Source organism: Schistocerca piceifrons, chromosome 2 (assembly GCF_021461385.2).
Source record: "Schistocerca piceifrons isolate TAMUIC-IGC-003096 chromosome 2, iqSchPice1.1, whole genome shotgun sequence".
NCBI classification, from domain to species: Eukaryota; Metazoa; Arthropoda; class Insecta; order Orthoptera; family Acrididae; genus Schistocerca; species Schistocerca piceifrons.
In genome coordinates this window covers 138,547,609-138,570,499 of record NC_060139.1, presented here as the reverse complement: position 1 = coordinate 138,570,499, position 22,891 = coordinate 138,547,609, and the positions used below count along the sequence as shown (strand labels likewise).

The 22,891-nt window shown below is 43.5% G+C and overlaps 1 protein-coding gene across 1 annotated transcript in view; it reads right to left on the bottom strand.

Moving 5' to 3' along the window:
- LOC124775195 (sialin-like) overlaps positions 1–22,891 on the bottom strand; it is a 526,531-nt gene that overhangs the window by 426,389 nt on the left and 77,251 nt on the right. The window contains exon 2 of the mRNA XM_047250034.1: positions 16,899–17,038. Within this exon, the coding sequence (XP_047105990.1) occupies positions 16,899–17,038 (140 nt within the window). The remainder of the gene's footprint in view (positions 1–16,898; positions 17,039–22,891) is intronic.

Genomic DNA, 22,891 nt, shown 5'->3' with positions numbered 1-22,891 from the left:
CCTGCTGCTGTTAGCGTGACCCAAGGTTACTTTCTCTGGTTCTAGAGATACCCGCTATTTCATTTCTGTGCTCTCTCCGCGGACTAGTTTTCATACTGAGGAAGGTTTTGTAAGTGGTCTTATATACTTTCATCTTGTCCTACAAGTATGCTCGCCCAGCGGCCACATTTCGTGTGTAACAGTTTGTGAATACTTTCGACAGGGCTACCTCTGAATTTATACACTACTGGCCATTAAATTGCTACACCAAGAAGAAATGCAGATAATGAACAGGTATTCATTGGACAAATATATCATACTAGAACTGACATGTGATTACATTTTCACGCAATTTCGTTGCTTAGATCCTGAGAAATCAGTACCCAGAACAACCACCTCTGGCCATAGCAAATAGCTCTGAACACTATGGGACTCAACTTCTGAGGTTATTAGTCCGCTAGAACTTAGAACTACTTAAACCTAAGTAACCTAAGGACGTCACACACATCCATGCCCGAGGCAGGATTCGAACCTGCGACCGTAGCGGTCTCGCGGTTCCAGACTGCAGCGCCTAGAACCGCACGGCCACTTCGGCCGGCCTTCTGGCCATAATAACGGCCTTGATACGTCTGGGCATTGAGTCAAAGAGAGCTTGGATGGCGTTTACACGTACAGCTGCCCATGCAGCTTCAACACGATACCACAGTTCATCAAGTAGTGACTGGCATATTGTGACGAGCCAGTTGCTCTGCCACCACTGACCAGACGTTTTCAGTTGGTGAGAGATCTGGAGAATGTGCTGGCCAGGGCAGCACTCGAACATTTTCTGCATCCAGAAAGGCCCGTACAGGACCTGCAACATGCGGTCGTGCTTTATCCTGCTGAAATGTAGGGTTTCGCAGGGATCGAATGAAGGGTAGAGCCACGGGTCGTAACACATCTGAAATGTAACGTCCACTGTTCAAAGTGCCGTCAATGCGAACAAGAGGTGACCGAGACGTGTAACCAATGGCACCCCATACCATCACGCCGGGTGATACGCCAGTATGGTGATGACGCATACACGTTTCCAATGTGCGTTCACCACGATGTCGCCAAACACGGATGCGACCATCATGATGCTGCAAACAGAACCTGGATTCATGCGAATAAACGACGTTTTGCCATTCGTGCACCCAGGTTCGTCGTTGAGTACACCATCGCAGGCGCTCCTGTCTGTGATGCAGCGTCAAGGGTAACCGCAGTCATGGTCTCCGAGCTGATAGTCCATGCTGCTGCAAACGTCGTCGAACTGTTCGTGCAGATGGTTGTTGTCTTGCAAACGTCTCCATCTGTTGACTCAGGGATCGAGACGTGGCTGCACGATCCGTTACAGCCATGCGGATAAGATGCCTGTCATCTCGACTGCAAGTGATGCGAGGCCCTTGGAATCCAGCACGGCGTTCCGTATTATCCTCGCGAACCCACGGATTCATATTCTGCTAACAGTCATTGAATCTCGACCAACGCGAGCTGCAATGTCGCGATACGATATCGCAATCGCGATAGGCTACAATCCGACCTTTATCAAAGACGGAAACGTGATGGTACGCATTTCTCCCCGTTACACGAGGCATCACAACAACGTTTCACCAGGCAACGCCGGTCAACTGCTGTTTGTGTATGAGAAATCTGTTGAAAACGTTCCTCATATCAGCACGTTGTAGGTGTCGCCACCGGCGCCAACCTTGTGTAAATGCTCTGAAAAGCTAATCATTTACATATCACAGCATCTTCTTCCTGTCGGTTAAATTTCGCGTCTGTAGCACCTCATCTTCATGGTGTAGCAATTTTAATGGCCAGTAGTGTATGTTCACTTCTGAATTTATGTTTCGCCAGATTACCCCGACTTTCATCGCTCGTGGCTTCCCCATTATTCGTTTTGAAAATCAGTTTCTTACTAAGCTACGAAACACCTGCAGACAATACGAAGTTCGACGCTTGGAACAAAAGATCCTCAGGTGGTCGATCTGCTGGAGAACATTGTCAGCCGGAGGTTCATTGCTAATCTGCTACTTGTACTTCCACCAAAAACTCAAACCCTACAATGTGATCCACGAAATCACGCTTTTTTTAATATCCTAAGCAGGAATTGGCAAAAATGGAATCATTAAATGAAAATATCATAATAGCTGGCATAGTAATATAGCACTGATCATTGTACATTCGTCAGATGAAAATGATTTACTCGCTGTTGCAATAATGTGGACGAATCAGGAAGCAATGATAAGGTACATAAAGAAATACAGAGCGTTATCGTATGCAGGTGAGGAACGCAACATTGATTTTGATTATCCGTTTGTTCGCTGTTGGCGTTACGGCGACTACCTTGGCGTTGTTCCAGACAATCGACTGTCTAGTGGAACTGGGATTCCCCTTTCTCCTTCCTTTCATTTCCATCTTAACCGTACCAACACAAACACAACGCTACACTTCACAACGACTCAACGTAGTGATTACATGATTCGGTTAAACACGTGACCGAGGTAAGAAAGGGGGACTTTCCTTGAACATTGCAGTGAAAAACTGATGAAAGCATGTCACAGCATTCGTGTTATAACTAATGATGAAGAATTTACGGCACGTTTTACGGTAACCATTTTCAACTTGTACTCAAACAAGCTTCAAACAGTACCTGTCACCTGGTTTACTCGTCGCTGCAGCTGTTACTGCTGTCAATCATAAGGTTCAAAACAATCAAAAGTTTCTAAAATTATAGTATTCCGCAGAAAAAGGAAGCGTTGTAAGGCATGTACTGAACAAAATGCGACAACTTCATCATGGAGTTGTCATTCAGGATACACGCACCAAAAAAAAAAAAAAAAAAAAAAAAAAAAAATAGAATAGAGAAGTTCATAAACAAAAAACTCCACATATAGATAAATCACATTCCATGTATGATATAATAACCATTAAGAAATTCATTTTGAAATAAATCAACTGTTCGCGAATAGTAACAGCGAGACCTGTATTCCGTTTGTTAAAACAATGATGCTATCGATGGCGGTTGATGGTAGAATATCAAGCGGAGAAGTTCGTAGATGACCTTAGCTTAATGAGCCTGATGAAATATATCGAAGAGAAGAGTATAAGGGCAATGTCAGACTTGCTGTGCCCTGGTTATTTTAAAACACTCTTTGGATTATTTGTATTTTTTACAGCACTAATAAGTAAGAGAGAAAAAGCGGAGGAACACCACTGAAACGTTCATTGTGGTGTTGCTACAAAACTCGAGCGTCACTGCAAATATTTGAATCATCGCGGAAAGGTACCCGCTTATTGTACAAGTTCTAACCAAATACGAGCCACAGTTTCTCCTAACAGTATCCGATCTGTCACGTAACGTATCCCATTTCCTCATCATCAGATTTGGTAGATTATGGTCTGTGTTATGAGTCAGCTAAGCTGCGGTGTTATTGGGCCAAGGACAAAGCTGAATAGAATCACTGACGCCTGACAGGGCTAATATAAGCCCGACCTGAAGTAGCGACCTTGCAACCTGGTGCTGCTGTGAGGCATTTCTATGTTTTATACAAGGGACACACGCATGTAGCTGCCGGCAGTAGTGAAGCGATTGCTAGATAAGATTCTCTGTTCGATATCTGAATGAAGAAGTACTATTTCGGGACATCAGGAGGGTGCCAACTGGAGCACGTTACATCGTTAAAATTTGCTCTTAAAATACAAAAGAAAAACGACGCACTACGAAGTAATTATCAGAATGGGACGGAAATCAGTAGATGTGACGTATGAGCACACACAAACAAATGATTACAGTTTCAAAAAAATGAACAATTTATTCACGAGAAAGTATTACGTAAATTGAGCAAATTAATTACGCGTTGGTCTGCGACTGATCCTTATGCAAGCAGTTATTCGGCTTGGCATTCATTGACAGACATGTTTGATGACCTCCTGAGGGATATTGTGTCCAATTCTGAGCATCCTCAGGTGTTTGTAGGGCCCTGCTCATGGAGATATCAGTGTTCTCCCGCAATCTTGCTGGCCAAAGCAGGGTTTGAGAAGCACGAAGACAAGCAGTAGAAATCGTCGCCGTGTGCGGGCGGGCATTATCTTGTTGAAATGTAAGTCCCCGATGGCTTGCGATGAGGGGCAGCAAAATGGAGTGTCGTAAAATATATCCGACGTACTGCTGTCTTGCTAGGGTGAAAACCAAAGCGGTCCTGCCAGGACATGAAGTGGCACTCAAGGTCATCACTCCTGGTTGTCGGCCCATATGGTGGGCGACAATAGGGTTGGTATCCCACAACACTACGTCGAGGATATTCTCCGACCTGTTTTGTTGCCCATCACGACAACCCATCTCTCTCCCAACTGAGGATGCTTTGGAGCGTTTATGGGCGGGACCCTCCAACCATGACGATGTAATGCGCCAGTTGCACAGAATTTGGCACGATATCCCTCGAGAGGACTTCAAACAACTCTATTATCAATGCCAAGCCGAGGAACTGCTTGCATAACGGCCAGAGGTGGACCAACGCATTATTGTGAAGTTGAAACAAAATGAGCCCTCGGTCACAGTTTTTAGTCTTATTAACCAGGTTTCAACACTTCTAAGAGTGTCTTCATCAGATTTTAAATGTTGAAAATGGCCTATAACATAATTACAAATTGATGGGAAAAGAAAATTTTTTGTATAAAAGTGTAAGTACTGACTACCAATACAAGACAGAGACCGTACTCACATGTAACGTATAAAATAAACAACAAGTCAGAAGGGCAGTCACAAAATTTTAAAAAAAATTGTGACTTAAGCCCTTCTGGTCTGTTATTTATGTTATACATGACTTGTAAGTGCTGTCTCTGTCTTGTATTGTTAGTCAGTACCTACAGTTTTAAAAAAATGTTCTTTTCCCATAAATTTGCAATTATGTTATACGCCACTTTCAACATTTAAATTCTGATGAAGCACTCTTAGAAGTGTTGAAACCCGGTTACTAAGACTAAAAATTGTGACCGAGGGCTCATTCTGTTTCAGCTTCAATTTATAAACGTTCACTCAAACAAGCAGCATTATTGTGTCTTGCTCAATTTTGAATAAATCATCCAGTTTTTCAGATTTTGTAACCGTTTGTTTGTCCGTACATCACATCTACCGATTTCCGTCATATTCTGATTTTTTTAGTGTATTTAGGGACAAGGCAAACTGCAATGTGCAACGGGATGATACGTAAGAACTGTACTAAAAAAGGCGAATGGATTTGTCGCAGTCGCATACAAGACACGAGTGTGACCGATTCTCGAGAACTGCTACAGCGCTTGGAATGTTTATCAAGTACTCATGATCGCAACATCGAAAAATTCCAGAGACGCTGGGTTACGATCGGAAAAGGTCATAGTAGCGTGTACCCAAGTGTGACAGAGATTTTCGCAAAACTTTAATGGGTTAAGTTTGAGCTGCAACGGGGCACACAGCCAAACATTTTCTGAACGACAACACTCTACTGCACTGGCTGTCGTTACTTGGATTAAAATACCCTTGTGTTCTGCATTCCTGAATACTACAAAGTTTTGGCTGTGTAACTGTTTTCGAGTATATAGCATAACATTATCAAAGCGAGACATTTGGGTCACAGCCAAGCTTACTTTGACCATGCGTTGTTAAAATTGCAGTGGGATGGCCGGAGTTCAAAATAACGTGACATCAAGCTCCTATATTTTGAAGTGGCATTTTACGTCTCAGCTTTCCAGGAGACACTTGGTTCAGTTTTATTTTAAAATTCGACCACCCAACAATGTGTTTTAACAATTTACAACCAATGTAAGGATTCAAAATGGTTCAAATGGCTCTGAGCACTATTGGACTTAGAACTACTTAAACACAACTAACCTAAAGACATCACACACATCCATGCCCGAGTCAGGATTCGAACCTGCGACCGTAGCGATCGCGCGGTTCCTGACTGTAGCGCCTAGAACCATTCGGACACCCCGGTCGGCCAATGTAAGGATTGACTATAGTTCAGATGTTCCAGTTTTACATGATACGCTGCATATTTCAAAATAACTATGAAGCTGAAATCCTGAAATTGTAATGAACGCACAACAAAAGAATATTTTAAATCCCAGTAACAATGGCCAGTGCCGAAGAGTGTTGTCATTTTTTTATGCCAATCACTGGGAAAAGAGGCGAAGTAGTTCTGATGAAATCCTTTTGGGTAAATTTAGACAAACTGTAGACGAGGAGGAATGGATGGAAGGGCCAACGACCTTGCCGCAGTTACTGTTGCTTGCTGCAGTACTGTTGTTGCTATGATTGCAGGGTAGGCAACTTTCAGAGGTGGACCAAAATAAGAAAAAGATGTCCATTAACTGTGGGATCAAAAACACATAGCTTAAGAGCTATGAGCACTTGTTCATCTTGGCTATTGTGAAACACATCTCTTCTATTGAACAAGTGCCCATAGCTATTAGGGTATGCATTTTAGAGCACATCTTTACTAGACACTTTTTCTTGTTTTAGTCCATACAACCTCCTCTGAAAGCTCGCTAGCCTATAGTCTTAGCAACAACAGTACCAGCATACGTATTCCACTGCCAGTTACCATTTTTTTTTCTTTATTCCATTTCAATTCCCCGCAGGGGGGGGGGGGGGGAGGGGGCTGGCAGCAGTGTAATATGCTGCTCTACAGCCTACAGAAAAATTAAAAAACATAAAGAGAAGATAAACAAAAAAAACAGGCGAATAAAACGGTGACATTGTAAAAAACTGTAAAATGGCGGAAAGTTGTGGAATGTAAAATACAAAAACACTGTGGTGATGATGTGGGTGAAGATACACAAGGAGACAGCCACAATTAAAAAACACGACGACAGTATGGTTTCTGTTCACATGAGATAAAAACCACAACTAGCGACAGTATGGTGGCTGTTCGCAACACTGACAGAGCGTGCACAACACAGAACGCTCACTTATAACAGCACTATACAGGCGGCACAGAGGCAGATGGAGGGGGGGGGGGGACCCAGACCTAAGAGGGGGAAAAAGAAGGGAGGAGATAAAAGAAAAAAAGAGGGATCCAATGGAAGGAGGGGAAAATAGAAAAGGGGGTGCTGGGCGGATGCGAGAAGGAGTGGGAAAGGCAGGGGAAGGAGAGCAAAAGGACTTGGGGGAGAGAAGGGTGGCAGAGAGAGGGTAGGGGGGAAAAAGAAAACAGGATGGAATGGGGGAGGAGGGAGCCCAGGGAAAGGACAGAGGAAGCGAGGGGGAGGTGAGGATCAGAGTTGATAGGATGGATAAATGGAGGGAGAGAGGGCATCACCCAGGAGGGGGAGTAGACACAAGCCACCTTGGGAAAGGAGATGGTGGATGTAGAGGTGAAGGGTAGGGGGGACACAATGGTGAAGGCACGGCAGAGGGAGGGGGTTGGAGAGGAGAGGAGCAACCAGAGGATGAGGGGGATCAAGGCAGTGTAAGGTGTAGAGGACGCGGACATGTTTAAGGAAAAGGAGCAGATGGGGGAAAGAAATTAGGTCGTAGAGGATCCACAGGGACGGGAGGCGTATATGGAAGGCAAGGCGGAGTGCATGGCGCTGGAGGATCTGGAGGGACTTATAGAATTTGGAGGGGGGGGGGGGGGCGGATACCCAGGCGGGACTGGCATAACAGAGGATGGGATGAATTAAGGATTTGTAGGTGTGGAGGATGGTAGCTGCCTGTTACCAGAACGATTATGGCTTATAACTTTCGGCTTGGTCGTTTCCAGACCAAGGTCTTCCGTCTAAAATTGGTACATTTACCCTTCTCTATCACACATGGAAGTTCGTAATATCATCACGGAGTCATCCTGTGTAAGCAAATGTAGATTTAGATGTAGATGTAGGTGTAGAGGCTCAATGCAACACATTTTTTTCTCGACTAGTTTCGTTTAAGACAAGCGTAATTTTTTGTGGGACATCGTAGACTATCCCGCTCCAGCCCATATAGTTTCATGAAGTTCCGATAGGTGGCGGCACTGTGCATAGCCTTCAAAATGGCGTCTGTAATGGAGGCGCATTCCAAGAACAGAGCTGTTATTGAGTATTTTTTGACGGAAAACCAGAGCATCGCAGATATTCATACGCACTTGCATATTGTCTGCGGAGCAGGAAAGTGAACAAATGCACGGTGAATCGTTGGGCGAGGTGGCTGTCATCATCGCAACAGTCGCGCGGCCGGAGAGGGTGGCCGAGCGGCTCTAGGCGCTACAGTCTGGAGCCGCGCGACCGCTACGGTCGCAGGTTCGAATCCTGCCTCGGGCATGGATGTATGTGATGTCCTTAGGTTGGTTAGGTTTAGGTAGTTCTAAGGTCTAGGGGACTGATGACCTCAGAAGTTAAGTCACATAGTGCTCAGAGCCATTTGAACCATTTTCTTCCTGTTGAGGAGCCGGGTCTGAAGCCGTTTCTGCGACGCTATAGCGCCGAGATATCGATGTTGACCTTGAACCCACGGGTCGACATGGTTCAAATGTTAACCATTTCTGCAGAACACAATAATATACATGTCCTGTGAATATGGGCTTCCTGCCTCTAGTTGTTCAAGGTGTTCCGTTTTTTTCTGAACGTGAGTGCAGTTACGTCTGTGATTTAAACATATGCAAAGCCTTCAGAAAGTAAGTTACTCATGTCATACCACGCTAGGACCACTGCGCAACAAGTAAGACGCATTGTCACAAAAGTGTTTCCTGCAGACACAGTTCTGCTGAAATATGGATAACAGGTGGTTCACAGTGCGGGAGTGAAATTGCACGGCGAATGAAGACAAACTCCACAGTTGTAGAGCGATTCTTGTGGGCAAAACTAAATTGCAGACAGATTCACCATCAAACAGTGGCGATCTTTGGATCAAATGGAATTCAACGCTCAGCTCTAATGAAGTGGCGCCATCGATTTGACTAATGCAACACAAACGTGGCCGGCCGCTGTGGTCGAGCGGTTCTAGGCGCTTCAGTCCGGAATCACGCTGCTGCTACGGTCGCAGGTTGGAATTCTGCCTCGGGCATGGATGTGTGTGATGTCCTGAGGTTAGTTAGGTTTAAGTAGTTCTAAGTTCTAGGGGACTGATGACCTCAGATGTTAAGTCCCATAGTGCTCAGAGCCAACACTCGCGTGAACCTGTCCGATGTCCCGCGTGCTGGCCGGCCTCACACAGTTGCGACTCGTGCAGTGTTAGAAAGTGCACACTTTCTCATTCGAGGTGATCGACGGATCACAGTCAAACTCCTCGCTGCTCAAGTACACCTCTGGTTGTGGTGCTGATACAGTTTGGGTCACAAAAGTGTGTGCCCGCTCGGTTACTTGCCGCCTAAAAGGAGACCACAAAGAGGAACGAAGGACCGTCTGCGAGGAAATGCTTGCACGTTACGAGACTGCTAGTGACAATTTTTTGTCGAATGTCGTCACAGGCGATGAGGCATGAGTTCACTACTTCGAAACGGAAACAAAACGGCAATCCATGGAGTGGTACCACATCACCTCTCCTCGGAAGAAAAAGTTCAAAGCCGCACACTCACCGGTAAAGTCATGGTGACGGTCGTATGGAACTCTGCAGGGGTTATTCTGTTTTATATCCTCCCCTATGATGCAACGATCAACTCTGAAGTTTACTGTGCTATCCTCAGACACTGTAGAAACGACTTCAGATCGTTCGTCGCCACAAAGATGCAAACGAACTTCTCCTTCTCTATGACAACGCGAGGCCTCAGATAAGCTTCCATATCCGAGAGGAGCCCACAAAACTTCAGTGGACAGATGTCGCACCTTCCGACTTCCAACTGTTTGGCCCATTGAAGGACGCACACTGCAGTAGATAATACGTGGGTGATGTGGAGGTTATTGATGCAGTAAGATGTTTGCTCCGACGTTGATTAGTACATCTACATCTACATGGATACTCTGCAAATCACATTTAAGTGCCTCGCAGAGGTTTCATTGGACCACCTTCACAATTCTATATTATTCCAATCTCGTATAGCGCTCGGAAAGAATGAACACCTATATCTTTCCGTAAGAGCTCTGATTTCCCTTATTTTATCGTGGTGATCGTTCCTCCCTATGTAGGTTGGTGTCAACAAAATATTTTCGCATTCGGAGGAGAAAGTTGGTGATTGGAATTTCGTGAGAAGATTCCGTCGCAACGAAAAACGCCTTTCTTTTAATGATGTCCAGCCCAAATCCTGTATCATATCTGTGACACTCTCTCCCATATTTCGCGATAATACAAAACGTGCTGCCTTTCTTTGAACTTATACGATGTACTCCGTCAGTCCTATCTGGTAAGGATCCCACACTGAACAGCAGTATTCTAAAAGAGGACGGACGAGCATAGTGTGGGCAGACTCCTTTGTAGGTCTGTTACATTTTCTAAGTGTCATGCCAATAAAACGAAGTCTTTGGTTAGCCTTCCCCATAACATTTTCTATGTGTTCAGTAGTTCGTAATGGTAATACCTAGGTATTTAGTTGAATTTACGAGCTTTAGATTAGACTGATTTACAGTGTAACCGAAGTTTAACGAGTTCCTTTTAGCACTCATGTGGATGACCTCACACTTTTCGTTATTTAGGGTCAACTGCCACTTTTCGCACCATTCAGGTATCTTTTCTAAATCGTTTTGCAGTTTGTTTTGGTCTTCTGATGACTTCATTAGTCGATAAACGACAGCGTCATCTGCAAACAACCAAAGACGGCTGCTCAGATTGTCTCCCAAATCATTTACATACATAAGGAACAGCAAAGGGCCTATAACACTACCTTGGGGAACGCCAGAAATCACTTCTGTTTTACTCGATGACTTTCCGTCAATTACTACGAACTGCGAATTCTCTGACAGGAATTCGCAAATAACTGAGACGATATTCCATAAGCACGCAATTTCACTACGAGCCGCTTGTGCGGTGGTACCTTACGGGCATACAGCCCTCCCCCCCTCCACCCCCCCCCCTCCCCCCTCAGTAAGGTGGCTTACGGCCGTCGCACTGAAAGGATATTGTGTTCAATAACAGGGTTTTGTAGCCAAAAGAGTGAGGAATAATATGGTGTATTGTAATCCTGAATAAAACCAACTTGCTCTCAGAAAAAAATGTGTTGCATTAGTTATCAAACACCTCTCGTAGATATTACAAGGACACATCAATTCTTTTCGTCCGGTCTAGTTCCTGGATATGAAGTGCTGACCCTGCTATACTCGGAGTCAGGGGAGACTTTTGTTCCAAGAGTATAGGGTAACCAAGAACAGGTGATGTTTCCTGGTCGCTGTATCGATATAGTGACCGACTTTAGAATCGTATGTAGGACTGTGCTCTAGAGACCGCCGTAAGCAATTTCCGGCATTTTCTACTGTTTTTGTTGTAGATAGGTATGAGGTTGTGTTTGATTTAGCGTTTGTAAATATTACAAGTTACACATATTTAAGTTCTGTACAACATTTGAATTTATTACGACGATACTGTAGATTCTTCAAAAAATGGTTCAAATGGCTCTGAGCACTATGGGACTAAACACCTGAACTCATCAGTCCCCTAGAACTTAGAACTACTTAAACTTAACTAACCTAAGGACGTCAGACACATCCTTGCTCGAGGCAGAATTCAAACCTGCGACCATAGCAGTCGCGCGGTTCCGGACTGAAGCGCCTAGAACCGCACGGCCACAGCGGCCGGTGATTCTTCAGTTACAGAGTTTTATGATGAGTAAAGCTGTTTGCATTTTAAAACTACTCTATCGCATGCGAGCACTTAAGTCATACCTCGTCAGTCGTGCATCATGTTGTATCTTGGAACGGAAGGTCTTCTACCATGGGACAAGAGATCTTTACAAATGAACGGAGTTCCTTTACTATCTTGAAAATGAAAATTTGTGTTAGTAAACAATAACATAATTCAAAATATTTATAGTTCTTCTACTTAATGCGATTTCACTTACTGATTTCTGATGTTTAGTAGAGTAACAATGTAACACATAGAATGTTAAACACAGTATTGACAAGAATTTTCTCAGTTGCAGCACTTTTAAATTTGAATAGAATATTTGTTCCCAGGTACATGGCCGTATAATACCTGGAGCAGTTTTTCACATTCTGGAACACCTTACTTTTCCTCAGTAATTCTTGTAATTACAGAAAAATACTGCGACTCACATAAAGTGAATGCTATCATTTCAAAATGGAATAAGTAAATATATGAAACTCCTATTAGAGGGCTGGTTAGAGACGAAAGTCTATAAAGTACACCATTCTTACCTACTAGTTAACAATACAACTTTTGTTTTACAAAGTGTGATGAATGACGATCAGAACAGTATTGAATATAGATGCAGTATCTGCAGGTTCACAATTGCATGTACACAAATGGAACACAAACAATAAACCCAAGTTAATTGTAAACATATACAGTGGTACTGTTTGTTCGCGCTTGTGAACTGGCAAATGCGGGTAGCTTTTCTTTATCACAGTAAGCAAAAGTGAAAAGGTAAATCAGTGACGGAGGTTTCAGAAATCTTTCTGCAGTTGTATGAAACCCATCCGTTAGACTTGTAACTAACACTGGTTGTCGCAAGCAGACGCAGTACTTGTTTCATAAAGGCTAATCGTCATTCTTTGGACTGGCCTGATTGAGTTCTCCACGTTTCTCTGTATTGCACTGGTATATTCGTCTCTGTCTTAGTACTACATCAAATAAGGGAAAAAACGAGCTTTATTTCTAGACTTACCCTTACACCTCTAACTTTTCACCTTCACTGACATGCTAATTGGTTATTGAAGCCTTCACTAATCTGTCCTTTTTCTAGGATTACATTATCACATTTTCACAGACTTTTCTTCTATGCTTATAACATCTGATAAGATAACCAACGACAGGAAGTAAAAAGTACGCAAATGAAGTCTATTCTTACGCACAGAAACACTTTTTTTTGCTATTACGTCAACCAGTATTGTAAATAAAGTGGAAGGTATCGGATCATGTAAGCTAATCAAGCATATTTAATGAAATGTCCTGTTATATAAGATAACGTATTATATGTGAGATTAGTAAAACAACCCGCTGCGTATGAAGAACATAGCCATGCCGAAAAGCTTTTCATAAAGCTTGTCGAGTTCAAAGAAAAACCGATTGCACATCTGCTGCTTGGTCGTATTACGATGAATGGGACTGGCTACATGGATTCGAGGCAAAGTTCCCACGACACGAGTATAATTCAACAATTTTGCAATGGCAGTTCTTTATTTCAGATATTATTAACAAAGACGGAAACTAGCGTTAGGTTACCGTTAATGAACTGAGAGAGAAGCGTTACGTAACAGACGTTAGACTGGAGGTCCGGCTGTTACGTAACGGGCGGCTCCCGAGTGCACTGCAACAATTTAGACGCCAGGGCTATGCAACATGGTGAACAGCAGTTCGTTGATTGCGGAATCGTTATAAATAGACAAAGGTCGAGGAAAAACTGGGGTTGTTACACGCAAGGCTTTTCGCTAAGGAAATGAGAGCAAACCGGAAGTCTTAGGTGTAATGCGATGACCAGGACTTTTCTCCTTAACCTACAACCATTTCTCAGAGACGGAAAAACTGAGATTACTAGAATCATTTCAGCAAGTTACTTTTAACTAATCCAGATATTAACAAACAATAATTGTGACCTGGAGCGACAAACTGTAAGAACAACTTACGTGGAGTCTACATCTCAAACATTTGCCTCAGCTTATTAAAGGTTTTGTGAGAAACATAGCGGCGTCAAAGAGCGAATAAAGTGTCATTCTCTTCGTGAACGTCTCCCACTCCGTTGTAAAATATATTTCCCCAAACAAATGTTTTTGACTATAGTATAATTTGTATTAGCTCTTTAATATCGTAATCAACATATTAATTCTTGACTTGGCTGCAATTCAGACTTTTCGAATATTTGCTTGTCTCTGATAATGTCTCGCTTTCACTTGGTGCTTTTGGTGTCTACTGATGAAAGAAGCCTTAGGATTTCAGCTGCATAGCCTGCTTGATCTACTCACGTCACATTTTGCATAGCTCTTCTGTGGTGACAATAACCGTACAGATATCCTATTGCTAGCATCACGTCGATATATATATATATATTTGCAATCATTTTAGCACGAAGATATGTAACCATAACGCCACAAAAATATCGACAGATTTGTTGCAATAATCAAAAGACAGTTCTTTCATCTTGACAATCGTCAGACTTCTTTAGAAAGGGGAGAGAAACCGCGCAAAACGTAGCGTGACTTACGTCTACGTTCTCATCCATACAGTTCAATGAGAAATGCTATACCTGTGACTGTACCATTAAAAAGGCAGTATCTATGGAAAAGCGTGTTTCTAAACGCCAGCACGATGCCTCACGCCTGACTGCGACCTTCGAAAGCACATTATGTGAGTCCAATAAGAGGCAAAGGTCGTTCAATGGTTGACTCACGACTTAAGTGGTTTCTTATATAAGAGTTGCAAGAAATATCTAAGTGGCAACGTGTTAGCTGCCAAATTTCACGCTTGTCTCATTTTCCTGGCAAAACGTGTTGTACTGGTTTTTCTCTTTCCTATTAAGTTTTTTTTTTTTTTACTAACAAAATCAACGGTATTAACTACTGCACAGCCACAGCCCGCACCTAAATGAACGTCCTATGTGTCAGCAGCACACATGCCCCCATGAATTACGTGTATTTCGCAGCTTGTGCTTATATCTTTCACATAGAACTCTCATTTTCTCTAAGAGCGACTGTGAACTGTAGATCACAAGTGTATGATTGCGGACATTGCACAAAAACTCGAACACTACGCCATCTAAAAGCAACTTAATGAGACTGCCATGATCTCCTGGAATGGAATTTAAACGTGGCGAAAGCTGCGAGCCAACATGTTACACATAATAAGTAAGAAATTCAGGGCAAGTCAAACTCGAAATGTTGAAACAAAGACGGATGATAACTGTTGGAACACACTGTACGAAAGGGGCGCAGAATACTGGCAACAATAATTCAATATATACGCGATGTTTGATCTTTCGGATACGACCGAAAGAACAGACGCCATATACACAATTAAGGCGTTGAAGGCCAATGACCAGTGCAGATGGATACCAAGCTAGAAACTCTTACGGGAGTCGGCGACATGCCGCGAGTAACGAGGCCAATGAGCAGGGTGAGTACACCAGTAGCGTGTGGTAAGAGTTGAGAATTTGGGTCCGACGGGAGGCGTCATAGGGTATTCCGTCCAGTTTAGGTGACCACCGTGTCTGCATCCCGTAGCGGTCAGCGCATCTACCTAGTAAGTAGAAGACCCAGGTTCGAATCCGGCACCAATTTACGATATCTCCCGTAGTATAAATCGGTGCCCACTGGCAGCTAAATTCTTTAATTACTTCTTGTCGTGAATAATTCGACGAAACGAAGACGGGACTAATTTCCTGCAGAAAAGCTAACTAGGCCGAAGTTTCACGCTTCCAGCAAAGAACGAGTGGAGTGTCTAAGGAGCAGCATTGACTGGCAGTCTTTTGAAATTATTTCGGCTCCAGATGGAGCATAGTATGAATGTCATGACAGTGCACCATTATAGATCATTCGACCCCTTGAAAAGGACAAGTATCAGCATTGTATTTCACGTAACAATCAGTCAGAGAATAGTTCTGGTGCGAACTGCACAGCTGAAATCAATGATAAAATAGTAGTAAAAACACTCGTATTATCGCCTGCAAGCCTTTACCTCCTTTTTCTCGATGGCAGTACGAGGCTATTTTGTAAAGTCTGCTTACGGTATGCTACTTAAGCAATACACTGTTTAGGTATATCAGTCAAGACAGGCAGCAATGTAATTATGCGTATTACGAATAGTTAACAGAATCGAAATCACATCGGGATGCAAGATAACTTCTCTCTTCTCGTCGTTGCACTCCACTTCCTCTTTTATGTGCCATGATTTGCTGTGATACAATAACCAGTAAAAATCAGGAAATCTATATTACGATCGTTGATCCTGTGCTAGCAACACACACACGTCCGTAAACGCACTCGATCACACACACTCACACGCGAAAATACGTGCGAAATAGAAGACATTAACAACTGTTATGGATCATTAATAAGGTATTTCATTACAACGGAAAAATAAGTGTGCAGGCCATAGTTACATAACTACAATTTACTCAATTACTAGACATGCACTCTTGCTCTCGTGGATCAAGGTAGAGCGGATAATATCCTTTATAAACAGATCAACGGTATGAATAAATTGATTGGTGAGGATAGTGGCAAACTTAGTATGAAGTCTTTTCAGCGCAAACATTCGTGATGGCGATCTTGTTTCAGTAATACTCTACGGATAAATGCTCAATAACTTAGAGCGATAATAGCATCCACTTATTTCCGTCCTGAGGATATTTTATGTTGGGTGTAACACATTTGCTAAAGGAGCCCTCGCGCCAGCGTTGTCGATAGTTTTAGTTATTCTATATCTACATAAACATTCCGCAGGTCCCTGTAGAGTGGATGGGAGATGGTACATCGTACCAATATTGACGATTTCCTCTCCTATTCCATTCACATAATAGTTAAATTTAGTTTTTTTTATCAGATTGTAGTAGACATCAGTTCCTGTACACGGACGTTACGCATGTGCTTTATTCTCCTGTGACATTTGTTTGGAATAAAATGAAACAAAAAAAGTTTATAATCTAAACACGGTGTTGCGGCTCGTCGTGAGATGTGAGTTGATTACGCCTTGCACCATTACGCTATACCGTAAGGACGCCACGGAAGGGCTGTTAGGAATGCTGCAGATAAATGAGGACACTTCGGTTGCCTACAGATGGTGGCGACAGCAGGGGAAGTGGATGTTTGGGAGACACGTAGAGAGCCGGTGGCAGGGTACTCACCCGGCAAGCACGGCCGGTCTGCAGGCGTCCTCCATGGCGACTACGCGGGCTTCCTTCTGCTCCCAGGGGCCGCCGCCGCCGCCGCAGCCACTGCCGCCAACCACCGCCGGCCGCCCCTCCACGTCTCGTGCCGCACAACACTGAATGGACGTCACCGCCTCTGTCACCGGTCTGCAGAAGGACCTTGAGGGCGCTAATCTGCGCTGGCGCGGAATTCCGGGCTACTGTCACTATTTCGCGCAAGTATTACGCCAGTGTATGAGGTATAGTCATGAAGTTTCCACAAAGAACCTCTGCCTCTAAATCTGGCAGAAAACCAAAAGAGATTCTTGTCGTATGTAAAGAAGACCAGTGGTAAGACGCAGTCAGTATCTTAACTGAGTGATGTTGTTGTTGTGGTCTTCAGTCCTGAGACTGGTTTGATGCAGCTCTCCGTGCTACTCTATCATGTGCAGGCTGCTTCATCTTCCAGTACGTACTGCATTCTACATCCTTCTGAATCTGCTTAGTGTATTCATCTCTTGGTCTCCCTCTACGACTTTTACCCTCCACGCTGCCCTCCAACACCAAATTGGTGATCCCCTGATGCCTCAGAACTTGTCCTACCAACCGATCCCATCTTCCAGTGAAGTTGTGCCACAAACTCCTCTTCTCCCCAAATCTGTTCAATAACTCCTCATTAGTTATGTGGCTTACCCGTCTAATCTTCAGCATTCTTTTGTAGCACCACAATTCGAAAGTTTCTATTCTCTTCTTGTCCAAACTATTTATCATCCATGTTTCACTTCCATACATGGCTACACTCCATACAAACACTTTCAGAAACGACTTCCTGGCACTTAAATCTATATTCGATGTTAACAAATTTCTCTTCTTCAGAAACGCTTTCCTTGCAGTTGCCAGTCTACATTTTATATCTTCTCTACTTCGACTATCAACAGTTATTTTGCTCCCCAAATAGTAAAACTCCTTCACTACTTTAAGTGTCTCATTTCCTAATCTAATTCACTCAGCATCACCCGACTTATCCTCGTTTTGCTTTTGTTGATGTTCATCTTATATCATCCTTTCAAGACACAGTCCATTCCGTTCAACTGCTCTTCCAAGTCCTTTGCTGTCTCTGACAGAATTACGATGTCATCGGCGGACGTTAAAGTTTTTATTTCTTCTCCATGGATTTTGTTTCCTTTACTGCTTGCTCAGTGTACAGATCGAATAACATCGGGGAGATGCTACAACCCCGTCTCACTCCCTTCCCAACAACTGCTTCCCTTTCATGTCCCTCGACTATTATAACTGCCATCTGGTTTCTGTACAAATTGTAAATAGCCTTTCGCTCCCTGTATTTTACCCTGCCACCTTCACAATTTGAAAGAGAGTATTCCAGTCAACATTGTCAAAAGCTTTCTCTAAGTCAACAAATGCTAGGAACGTAGGTTTGCCTTTTCTTGATCTAGCTTCTAAGATAAGTCGGAGGGTCAGTACTGCCCCACGTGTTCCAATATTTCTACAGAATACAGACTGATCTTCCCCGAGGTCGGCTTCTACAAGTTTTTCCATTCGTCTGTAAAGAAGTCGCGTTAGTATTTTGCAGCCGTGACTTATTAAACTGATAGTTCGGTAATTTTCACATCTGTCAACACCTGCTTTCTTTGTGATTGGAATTATTATATTCTTCTTTAAGTCTGAGGATATTTCGCTTGTCTCATACATTTTGCTCACCAGATGGTAGAGTTTCGTCAGCACTGGCTCCCCCAAGGCTGTCAGTAGTTCTAATGGAATGTTGTCTACTCCCGGGGCCTTGTTTCGACTTAGGTCTTTCAGTGCCCTGTCGAACTCTTCACGCAGTGTATCATATCTCCCATTTCATCTTCATCTACATCTTCTTCCATTTCCATAATATTGTCCTCAAGGGTAGAGTTTTGTCAGGACTGGCTATCCCAAGGGTGTCAGTAGTTCTGATGGAATGTTGTCTACTCCCGGGGCCTTGTTTTGACTCAGATACCCCTCCATTGTTGTTGCACCTACGGTACGGCTATCTCTATCGCTGAGGCACGCAAGCCTCCCCACCAACACCAAGGTCCATGGTTCGTGGGGGGAGGGATGTCAGCTATGCAACGTAACGCACACAAACTATAAATACTCTGTGGTGTGTTGCTATCCCCCGGGGGTGGGTGAGGGGGGGGGGGGGGGGGGTGGAGGGGGAACTGATTGATAACAATGGTGATATTGATGATGACAGCGCCACTACAGCAGAGCTAATAAACTTGATTTTCAGAAATCCTTTCACAAAAGAAGACGAAATAAATACTCCAGAATTCGAATCAAGATCAACTTCCAAAATGAAGCGGCTTAAAGCACTTACTAAAGGCATGACCTCCGGTCCAGCTAGTAAACCGGTCGGGTTCCTTTAAGAGGATGCTGATACAATAGCTTTATAATTATCGAACACAACCGCTCGCTCGTACAAAGATCCAGAGACTGGAAAGTTGCAAAAGTCACACCAATACCCAAGAAAGGGAATAGGACTAATCCACTCAATTACAGACCTATATCTTTAAAGTCGATTTTGGAACGTATACTGTGCTCGAATCTTATGAACCACCTCGGGGAAAGCGGTTTATTGACAGCCAACAGCCGGCCGCTGTGACCGAGTGGTTGTAGGCGCTTCAGTCCGGAACCGCGCTGCGGTTACGGTGGCAGGTTCGAAACCTGCCTCGGGCATGGGCGTTTTTTTTTTTCAGCCAAAACGGGTTCAGGCAATATTGTCCTTGTGAAACACAACTAGCTCTTTATTCTCAAGAAGAAAGTTCACAGTCAGAAAGGTCACAGTTCGTAATAACTAACGGCAAGTCACCGACTGAAATAGAATTAATATCTGGCGTTCCCCAGGGCACTTTTGTAAGCCCTCTGTTGTTCCTGATCTAAATAAGGGATTTGGAAGATAGTCTGAGCAGTCCTCTTAGATTGTTTGCATGTGATGCTGTTTTTACCGTCACGTAAAGTAATCAGATGACCAAAATTAATTGCAAAATGATTTATATCTGTATGGTGTAAATAGTGGAAATTGCCTCTAAATCATTAAAGGTGTGAATTTATCCATCTGAGTACTAAAAAGAACCCGCTAAATTTCAGTCACACAATAAATCACACAAATCTAAAGGCTGTAAACTCAACTGGATACTTTGGTATTACAATTAGGAACAACTTAAATTGGAACGATCACATATGTAATATTCTGGGGAAAGCAAATCAAAGGCTGCGATTTATTGGCAGAACACTTGGAAAATGTAACAGGTCTGCCAAAGAAATTGCTTACACTACGCTTGTCTGCCCTCTTCTGGAGTACTGCTGTGCGGTGTGGGATCCGCATCAGGACGTCGAAAAAATTCAAAGAAGGGCAGCTCGTTTCTTATTGTGGCAAAATAGGGGAGAGAGTTCCACGGATATGATACACGAATGGGGGTGGCACTAATTGAAACAAAGGCGATTTTCGTTGCAGGACGATCTTCTCACGAAATTTATGTCACCGACTTTGTCGGCAGAATTTGAAAACATTCTTTCGCGCCGATCTACATAGAAATGATCACCATAAAAAAATAAGAGAAATCAGAGCTCGCTCGGAGAGATTTAGGTGTTCGTTTTTCTCCTGCGCTGTACAAGAGTGGATCGGTAGAGAAGCACCTTAAAGGTGGTTCGATGAACCCTCTCCCAGGCCTTTAACTATGAATTGCAGAGTATTCATGTAGATGTATATCAACTATCAATACGAAAAAACAAAATTACGTAATTAATTTTTCGTTTATTTGCCGGTACATGTTTTCAGTCCTAGTACACCCTTAAATACCTGCGCTGTAATACTTTAACAACTCGTGAAAGGAGGCGAAACAAAATGTGATAGCCAACTGTTAACGTGGAGTGTCTCAGGGTAATACATTTTTACCAACCGTAAGAAACAGTGGCTAGATAGCTCACTTATTTCCAAAATGGTAACACAAGTCCGAATGACGAAGTACGAAGTGGCGCTTCATCTCTCTGTGAAGAACTGGAAATAGCTAGAGAAGACAATGGTGCTTGAAAACTGTCGCATCACAGTCGAGGAGATAGTGAAAAAAGTGAAAACCGGTAATGAATCACATTTCGGCATGTCGCACCACATCCTGGATGTAGCACAGGTCGTGTGCATAGTTGTCCGAAGGCAAATTGCATCGCATTTCAGTACAACACAGACACTTTGATATCCAACTCTGAGGTGACAAAAGTCATGAGATAACGTAATGCACACATACAGGTGCCGGAAGTATTGTTCACACAAGGTATAAAAGAGCAGTGCATGGGCGGCGGATATCATTTGTACTCAGGTGATTCACGTGAACAGGTTTGCGAGGTGATTAAAGCCACACGACGGGAATTTATAGACTTTGAACGCGGAATGGTAGTTGGCGCTAAACGCATGGAACATTCTATTTCGGAAATCGCTAGGGAATTCAGCCTTTGTGCGTGGAATCATACACGCACATTAACCCAGCCCAGGGTGCTTAGAGCCCCCTTCTCTACGTGCACTTGGGTAATTCTCAGCAGGAGCGACCATGTCGCGAGGGTGGGTCTGGCTTTCGAGCTGGTGGCAAAGTACTGCTGGGGACCCAGTATCGCGGGGTATAACGCGTTACCCATGCCCAGGGTTACGGGTGAAGACCACATCGGCGAGGAAGGCGAAGAAGATGGACTTCGGTACGGCGGACTTGGCGTAAGTGGCACCTCATTCCCAGAGGAAACCAAGGGAGGAATAGACAGAGTCCCTGAGCCCAGAAAGGCAATCGTCTAGTGGAATAAAACCATGAGTAAAAATCACCTGGTCCTCCAAGTTGGGCGTTTAAGCGTTGGACCTGTACTCCATCCTAGCAAAAGAAATCAAATGCAAATCCTCCCAATTTAGCCTCGGAACGGAATGGATCAAAACGAAGACGATAACAGGCACGAAAAAGGACAATGAGAATTGCAAATGGAATATACAGGGAATTTCTACAAAGAAACGTGAAGTGTTTAAAGAAATAAAGCGCCTTGATGTCGACATAGTGAGCCTAACAGAAACCAAAGTGAAAGGGCATGGTACAGAAGAGACAAATGATTACATAGACATTTATAGTGGCGTACCAAAGGACAACGAGCCCAAAGTGGAGTTGCCATTGCCATAAAGAAACAACTCAAGAAAAACTTAACCACGTGGGAATATGTCAGTGATAGACTTCTGCAAGTACAGTTGAAAATAAAGGGCCATCCTCTGGTGATTATTGTGGTCTATTCACCAAACAACGACGCTGATGTAGCGAAGAAAGACTTATTTACACTCAACTGACAAGATCTCTTGAAAATATAGGGAATCGCAAAGAAGTCATTTTACTAGGAGACCTAAATGCCAGAACAGGATGGAAAGCTAATGGCAACGTAGTGGGACAATATGAAGAAGAAACCATAAATGATAATGGTGAAAGATTCATAGGATTCTGCATGCAAAATGACTTAAGAATTACTAATGGATGGTTCAAGCATAAGGACATCCACAAATACACATGGACGAAACCAAGCGTTAACCTCAAGTCCATTATAAACTATGTCATAATAAATCAAACAACAAAGCTAGTAGTACAAGACGTGAGGGCTATGAGAGGTGCAGATATTCCGAGATTCGCGGTGTCAAGAGTGTGCCGAGAATGCGAAATTTCAGGCATTGCGTCTCACCACAGACAACGCAGTGGCCGACGATCTTCACTTGACAACCGAGAGCAGCGGCGCTTGCGTAGAGTTGTCTGTGCTAACAGACAAGCAACACTGCATGTAATGACCGCAGAAATGAATGTGGGACGTACGGCGAACGTATCTGTTAGGCTAGTGCGGTGAAATGTGGCGTTAATTGGCTATGGCAGATGACCGACGGGTGTACCTTTGTGGGACATGTTTACATCGAATGAATTGGGTTCTCTGGTCCAACTGAA